The sequence below is a fragment of the Nyctibius grandis genome, chromosome 2, assembly GCF_013368605.1.
Source record: "Nyctibius grandis isolate bNycGra1 chromosome 2, bNycGra1.pri, whole genome shotgun sequence".
NCBI classification, from domain to species: Eukaryota; Metazoa; Chordata; class Aves; order Nyctibiiformes; family Nyctibiidae; genus Nyctibius; species Nyctibius grandis.
In genome coordinates this window covers 17,032,964-17,041,292 of record NC_090659.1, presented here as the reverse complement: position 1 = coordinate 17,041,292, position 8,329 = coordinate 17,032,964, and the positions used below count along the sequence as shown (strand labels likewise).

Here is an 8,329-nt window from a genome sequence, read left to right as displayed (position 1 = left end):
TCTTTCACCGTCTCCTAATATAAATTTACAAATGTCGAGCTAAGAGAGTTACAGATGCACACTTTAGCCTTTGCCTCCTGCTCCTCCCACCACAAATGCTGCTGCACCGTGGCACTGGGAATGCAAACGTACCGGCGCTGTGGAGGGTGATGGCAGTTGTCAGAGTGAAAGCCCTTGTTGCTCATAGAGAGCATCTGGGGCTACAGCAGCATCACTGCTGTTTATAGCTCCCATTTCTGTCTCCAGCTGGAGCCACAGTCTTTTAGGTAATGCTTATAGGCTTTCAAATGGCTGTATGGGGAGTGAAGAGACAGAAACCTGTGGCACCTACACACCCAGCTGCTGCTGAAATCACTGCACCTGTGTAACAGTTTCTTGGATTGGGTGCTTTTTGTCCACATTCGAAGTGCAGGCTTATGGCTCGAGAGACTTCCTTGTCGCCTGCTGAATATTGGTGGAGTTGTGTTCCAGATGAATTTGTCATTTTATAACGTAAAGTCCTCAGACTTCACCTCTTCTGAACAGTCTCTGTTAACTGCCTCAGATTTTCACAGCCTTCCGAAAAGCTACTATATTTTTTCTCCAGGGACAGTTGAGGAAAAGCTAAATTATGTGGTGAGTTAAGCCTCCTATAAGTAAGTTGAGGAATGGGGATGCTTTTCTTAAAGTTTGTTGACAAATAGCCATTCTGTATTAAGTGGGGTCTGCTACTGTACTTAAATTTATTGGTTTTAATTTCACTATTGCAAACTAGCTGGGACTTTCAAAATGGAGTCTAGCATTGTATTTCTAGCAACAGGTGGTAGGATGTGTCTTTGAGCATCCCAACCTCCTGTGTTAGCAATTAAGCAGGTATTTTAGGATCTGAGACACTATGCTGAAAGAATCAAAATAACAACGTATTTTCTCATTCTGTACAAATGTCTCCAGTTAACTGAACTCAGAATCTAAGATATATTTTGTGTGTATATATATACACATACACCATCTGCTAAATTTCCTGTTTATATTTTTTTAAGTCAGTTCCAAGACAGTGTTGAAACAAAGCACCATGTCTAACTTTGTACAGACAGCTACTTTTACCCAGCTAGTGACCTCTTTTTTATCTTGGTGTCCATTCAGACATCCATGGAAGGCTTGTGTGACCTGGTAAAAGTGGAAGCCAACTCAAAAATACCAAGATTTTTGTTTAATAACTTCACCACCTCCAAGTACAGTTGGTTAATTTATTAGCAGCACTCTTCTCTCATGTACAAAGTCTGTAAGGGAAATAAGGTGTGTATTAATATATTCAATCTCATACTATGGAAGAAGAGGTAACAAGAGCCCAAAAGCTGAGAGGAGTGTTCAGGGATTCTTGGTCTTTGAGGAGGACTGGACAGATGTCAGATAGCAGGACAGCTCTGGGCAAAGCTACAGAAGAGCTAGATCCTGTGGAGAGGAACCTGACACGGACAAAGCTTGAGAGCTGTGTTTGTGGAGAGATGGGGATACACAGGAGGGGATAAAAAAAAGAAGTAAATCTTTGGCAGCAAAAAAAAAATTACTTAATGACTTCTGAATAGTGCTAAAAAAGCTTACTAGTGCACTCAGAGATTGAGAGAAATCAAAGACATCCTGTTAGTTGCCTCTATTTTTGTTAAATATTAATGATTTGGGATATTCACAACACAAACTGCAATGTTGTTTCATCTGGGAGGACAAATCATCGTAGAACAAGCTGAAAAGAGGCCAAGACGACCATAACCATCTCATCTGGTGGCCTTCATAACATGCAAAAAGCACATAATAACTTTCACTTACAGGGTGCAAACAGCTAAATATCATTTGCATAGTTGCTCTGGAGTTCCTGTGGCGTTCGATGTTCTCAAGGGTTTGCTTTAATCATTCAGAAATGCTGATTGTTCTTTGAACAACACCAAACGTGACTTGCCTGAAAAGAAATTGGCCTGTTGTACTGTAGGGTGACATTTTTATTTGTTGGGAGAAGCATGTTAGTATTGAGATGTTTGTATATAGGACGGTGAGGAAAAACAACACTGGAAAGCCTGCACCTGCAATACGTTACTAGTAAATTGACCACATGAGGCCAAAAATATCTAGGAAGATTCAGTGTACGCAGTGGAAAAAAAAAGGAATAAATGTTAAACCCAGATTCTGCTAGGAATATTTACATTATGTAGTAATTGGGTAAATGAAATCAGAGGTACAGAATCCACTGAAGAAGCAGCCATCCTGAAGACTTCCTCTTTGCAGACACCATCAGAAAGCAACAACAGCTTCTGTCAACAGGACAAGCCATAATAACACTGTATTTGTTTGGTATGGGGTGGTGTCCATGTATGTTCACATCCTAATCACTGGAGCAATTACTGTTGTTTGCATCTCCGTTTCATTTCCTTGGCTGAGCACTCCTGGGATTTTGGACTGTGGTTTCATTATTCACTTGGCTCTGCCATTTGTATTGTGTACGTGCTCTAGTAGAGATCATCAACTGTTAATACTCCTGTGCTATGCAGAACAAATCATTTGCATTTGAGTAGGTCGCTATGGCTACTGGCTACCTAACTGTGTACTGCATCTGTAAAAGCCAAAAACTGAAGGTGCTTTGCAGAATTCAGACAAGGATCAACTGTTCACTATTTGAAATCATATCCGCACCCATTGTTGTTGCTAACAGCATGTACTTGTGTAGGGTTGATTAGGTACCATCTCTCTTTTCCTATTTTGGATTAATATTTAGAGAGTCTCTTTCTCAGGGCTGCAGGCTGACTCCAAAGGGAAAAAAAATGTCTCTAGAGGACACTTGCATGACAGTGAGCAGATTAATTATACCTGCAGTGGTTCAAGGTGTAGCATAAAACCTAAAGGTGTTCCATTAAAATTATTTCTGTGCTATTTGAAAATACAAATTCCTGCTGGAGCTGTCTCAAACAAATCTGGTAATTTGTGCTGTAGTAGTTTTCAGAGTATAGAAAAACTCCTTAACTGGGACTAACACAGAAGGTGCCGACTCCATAGGATCCAAGTCTTTAACTTGCAGAGGTTCATTCAGAAACACTAACCCTAGTGCTTTGTTCTGTTCCCTACATGAATCACAAAGGCAGGGAAACAGTATTATCCCCGGTAAAGAAAATGGTGAGCACTAAAGCAAAGCGACTCCAGAAGGAGACAGTGAGTCAGCATCAAAGTCTGGAGCAAAAGTCAAGTTTGACAACTTGGAGCCCTCTCCTCAGAGTTGAGAACAAATGGAGAAATCATCTCTGTGAAAGCACTGGCTCTAGCATTGTACCAAAAGAATCTGTCTGAGGAATCATCCCTAATACGAATAAAATACAGCTGACAATTGGACTAATAACACTGATTTTGTTGGTGTGAATGAAATAAGCCTCCACGATCAGAAATTCAGTGAACACCGGTAAACTGCATGTATTAATGGTTGGACTCAATGATCTTAAAGGTCTTTTCCAACCAAAACGATTTTATGATTCTATTGTATAAAACCACTTGCACATATTCGGAGATACTTGGCAATGCCGTCATTGTGTCACACCACAGGCTGCCTGCCCGCCTTCAGAAACCACGTGTGAGTCTTCCCATTACAACTCTCTGCTGAAAGATCCATGGGAGCATCAAGGGGAAGTTTATTGCTTAAAAGTAACTGAAGAATATTCCAAGGGTTGCGATACCGGTTTTGTTTCAGCCAGCAAACACTATAGCTATTTTTTTGGGAGGGGGGCTGGAGAATTTTAAAATTTCCCTCTCTCCTCTTCACCAAAAGAACAGACTCTTTTCCAGGACAAAATATACATCTGACACAACAAAGTGCTGCTTCAGTAAGTGTGGCAACAAAACATAGGTGGAGTGAAATACCTGTTCACTTATTTACGACTGATATTCATTAGGTTATGAAGCAGGCTGAGCTGTTTTATTGCCTATTGCAGAGTAGTATCAGCATTTGTGGATAAGGTCCACTTGCCTCATGAGTGTTCAATGAGAAACTGTATGGCTGAACAATGTTTCCATATACGTAATATATTACAATGAAAAGGCTGTAAAATAATATTAGACATAATTTGCACACAAGGATACACAGGCAGAGCACAGAAGTGGCCAAAAAATGAAACTAGACATGCATGCTTGGTCATCACTTTGGAAGTTATCACATTAAGATTGAATAACAAAGCTCAGCAATTAAAGAGAAAATCACATCTGGACACGGTTTGGGATTATTTGCTGAAAGCATTTTGTTAGATTCAAATGTAAACGTTATCGTTTTGTGATCCCACCTGTGCTGCTTTCTTCTTCGGGAAGACAATTTCCATTGTTCGCCCTGTGGTGAGGTGGTAGTGGGCTTCGTTGTACTCCAGCTATGACAGCTGGTGAGACTGAATTTCTGTATTAAGACGACAGGTAGAGAAAGCAAGGAAAAAAGTATATCGGACCTTCTATACAGATCCTGAAAGAAGACAGGGAGTGGAAAATAGGACACAATCTGTTTTTTTTCCTATCAGCAGGTCATCTCCAAATTTTGTAAACCTTACAAACAGCTTTCAAAAGAGTCTTTAGTTATGACCTTTCAGCATGGCTAACTTCATGAAATCTTAGCAAATGTTATCACTGGTTTTTGGATATTGTCACTGGTTTTTACTGGCTGTAAATGGAAACATGTGTCTCATAGAGGTCTTCTGGTAGCTTTGACTTTTCACTGCCTTTTCACTTGAGCCTTCCCTGCTCTCCCCCAAGGTGTGCAATCCCACAAGGTCTGCCCCACTCCTAGCCACAGGCAAAAAGGGACCTCCTGCCTGCCTGCCCGCCCACCATGAGGAAGGAAGCGTGCTTGTCTCATCCAGAGAAGCAGCAGTTGAAATACTGTTTGATTTTAGCACTAGGAAGAAGTGATTACAAAGAACTGCCAAGCCAACTTATAATAAAAGGGCTACGTGAATCTATTTTGGTCTTCCATCCATCCCATCTGGAAGCCTAATGTTTTTTTCAGAACTTGCAAAGAGCTTCCTTCTGATTGCCTCCATTGTTTCTGGAAAGAATTGTTTTTGAATGACCTCCATCAGCTTTAGCAGGATGTTGCTTATTTGCAACCAGGGCGCTGCCTTTCCAATGGCTGAGTTTAGAAGCCAACTGGTTAGAAACACTTGCACAGCAAATCCTTCCCTAACTCCTCAAAGCCACGTGATCATTATCCTAACAAGCAGATAACGGTATTAAATTATTATTGCTAAGCCTGCCATTGTTGCTGTTTAACTCATTCTAATTTACAGGTGGTGGTGTGTCATGGGCGTGTGTTTCCTAAAAGCACCTACTAATTGCACTTGTTGCATATACTTCTTATCTGTATGGTTGGGGGGGGAGGGAGGGGTGTCATCTGCTATCTGCCTGTCAGAGATCTCTCAAATTCAGTAAGGGTGACTCAAGCAATTCCCCAAAGCCTTCACACATCGCCAGTTCATTCATTTGTATAAGAAGTTTCATGTTTGCATGAGAACAGTCTTCTAACTCTAGGGCTGGGCTGTGGGGGTGTCACCAAGGCCTTTCACTGCATGTTACAGCTTGCCCAACACAGCAGGCCGTTTGCCCTTGCCCAGTGAGCATCCCTCTGCGTGCTTTGGCCAACAGCCTCCGTGGGGTTCAGTTATGACTTCAATAGAAGATGAGGGCGAGAGCGGCAGCGAGGACAACGCAGCCCAGGCTTCTGTTGCACAGCCATACAGCGGGGAGACGTCCACCCCCTGCCCCTTACGTGGCTTGGCTGCAGGTCCCCGTTACGGGGTGGCTCTGGTAGCTGCTGTCCTGGGAGCTGTGGTGGGAGCAGAGACTCTGCCACGGAGTCCACAGGTCAGAGGCAGAACTGGTCATGCTGAATTTCGGCTACAGTAGCAGCTGTTTCAAAACAAAACTCTGCTAATACTCATTTTTAGCTCTCCTTGCAGGCTTACTGTACCAATTACTACCATGCTGTCGAGAAGGCGAGAAAGTGAGTTTGCTTTGGCCTCCTGATTACAAGCTATTTGACAAAGTCCTACGTTTTAATTTGATTTCTTCCTTGTTCAATTGCTGTAAGCCCCAGCTCTGCCGACGTTCCTGCATGCCTTCGCTGTTGACAGCACCCCCGCAAATTTCCCATTGATCTTGCAATGAGCAGTGGGCAAAGGAGTACCGAGGAGACCACCGCTGTCTCCCCAGGCTGATCAGCAAGAGGCTCAGGCTCCAGGAGTGCGTGCTGGCATGTCAGGTATGGCTCCTGGGTGAAACGGTTGTGCTTACTCATCAGCTCCACCCGGATGGTAACCAAGATCCCAGGTTGGTGCGCAGCCTTGCCAGAAAAGGCCAAATTTGTTAAATAGCCTCTAAATCACATCTATGTTTGGGTTTTTTTGTGAATATCCTGCAACGCCGTTGGCATTTCTGTACACAGCACTTCAGTGGGGTGACGGTACACCGAGGCCTCGGGGCTACTGCGGGCGCTGAGGCCTTCCGCAGCGGCGGGCAGGGCGGTGCGGTGGCTTTGGGAACGGTTATCGGTTATCGATGAGCAGCCGAGGAGGAGGCAGGTGCTGCAGCTGCAAAACACCGGTACGAGGACAACGTCGTCACCGGTTTAAGGCCGGCCTGGGAGCCGGCCCGAGGCCGCACCGAGCCGCCGGGCCCGGGCCTGAGGAGCCGCCTCGCAGCTCGGGCCTAACCCCGCGGTGGCCGGGCCCGGTGCGGAGCGATGAGGAAGGACGGGCCGAGCCGCCACGACCGTGGCAGGCGGCGTCTGAGGACCGCCCGGCGGCGCTGCATCGCCGGGGCGCCGCCGCTAGGGGTCTCCGCGGGGCGGGACCGGAGGGCCGGGCCGGGCCGGGCCGGGCCGGCCCGCACCGCCCGCTCGGGGGCGGGCCGGGCCATCAGCTGACCGGCCCCGCCGCGGCGCTCGGCTGGTGCCGCCGCAGCTCAGTCGCTCTCCCCGGCAGCGGCGCGGCCCCGCGGATTTACAGCAGGACCCCGCCGCGTCTCGCCGGCCTCCCTCCTTCCCTTCCTCCCTCCCCCTCTCCTGGCCGCCGCGATGCTGCCCCACTTAGCCCTCCTGCTGCTGGCCTCCGGCGCCGCTCGGGCTCTCGAGGTAAGCGGGGCAGGGGGCGGCCGGGCGGGGGTTACCCGCCGTCCTCCTCCGCTTCTCTGAGGCTTTGTCTCCCCGCAGCCGCCCCTGCGCCGCGGGCTCGGCCGCGGCGGGGCGGGCGGGGGTCGCCGGCGCCCGTCAAGCAGCCGGGCGGCGGGGGGCTCCTTCCCTGGCTGCCGTCGCCCTCCTGCCGCTGAACAATAGGGCCACTCCCGCCGAGCGGAGCGGCGAGCCGAGGGGTGGCGGAGGCGGCGAGGAGGAAGCGGGCGGGGAGCCGCCGGGGCTGTCGCCCCCCGCCCCGCGTGTCCGCGGCGGGCCGTGGGCGGCCGGGGCCGTCCCTGCCGCCGGGGCGAGCTCCCTTCGCTGATCCGGCTGCCGCTGCCGGGGCGCTTCACCGTTAACTTCGGCCGTTGCCCGCGGAGCCGTCTGGCGCGGCGGGCGGGTGGGGGGCGGTGGCAGCGGAGGTCCGCGGGGAGGGTCGGCGGCGGCGCCGCCAGCCGGCGGGCAGGGCAGGGGAGGGGAGGGCCGAGCGCGTCCCGCGGGGGCGCCGGCTCCGCCGCGGGGGTTTCTCCGCAGGGGGCTGAGGAGGGGAAACTTTCCCTGCGTGTGGTCGCGCTGCGGGCGGGGGAGCGGGGGGCCCGGCGGCATCACCCTGCGGAGCGGGTGCTGGGGGCGCGGAGCCGGGCTGCGGGCAGCGCCGGCCCCGGCGGGGGTGCATCCGGGGCAGGGCAGCGCCTCCCCCATCGCGCACCCACACGCAGGTGTGCGGGGCGGCGGCGGGAGCTCCCCGCGGGCTGGCGCAGCAGCCCTGCGGCGGCGGGAAGGCGGCGGCCGCAGGGGTGCGTGGGGAGGGGGCGGTGGCCGGGGCCGTGCCGTGTCCGCCCGCCCCCCCCGCGGGCGGGCCGGTGCCGAGCGGCGCGGAGACGCGAGAAGATGGCGCCTCTGCAGTGCAGCAGAGGCGCCGCCGTGCGCGCTGCGGCCGCCGGCAGCCCGCGCCCCTCCGCGGCCGCCCCTGCTCTGCCCTCCCCTCCCCTCCTCTCCCCGATCCCCTCCGCCGGGGCGGCTCTGCCCGCCCCGGCCTGGCGGCACCCTCCGCCGGGTCCCCCTCTGGGTGAGGCTGGGGGTGGGAGGGGTCCCCCCTACCCCCCCTTCAGACGGGGGCGTGAGCGTACCGCGGCCCCTGCCGGGGTTGGGGAGAGCCGGGAGGACCCC

The 8,329-nt window shown here is 51.1% G+C and overlaps 1 protein-coding gene across 5 annotated transcripts in view; it reads left to right on the top strand.

Moving 5' to 3' along the window:
- Positions 1–6,907: 6,907 nt before the first annotated feature.
- Positions 6,908–8,329, top strand: part of APP (amyloid beta precursor protein) — a 222,271-nt gene continuing 220,849 nt past the window's right edge. For all 5 annotated transcript variants that reach the window (XM_068417788.1, XM_068417780.1, XM_068417764.1 and 2 more), the window contains exon 1: positions 6,908–7,120. In XM_068417788.1, the coding sequence (XP_068273889.1) occupies positions 7,064–7,120 (57 nt within the window). In that variant the 5' untranslated portion in view covers positions 6,908–7,063. The remainder of the gene's footprint in view (positions 7,121–8,329) is intronic.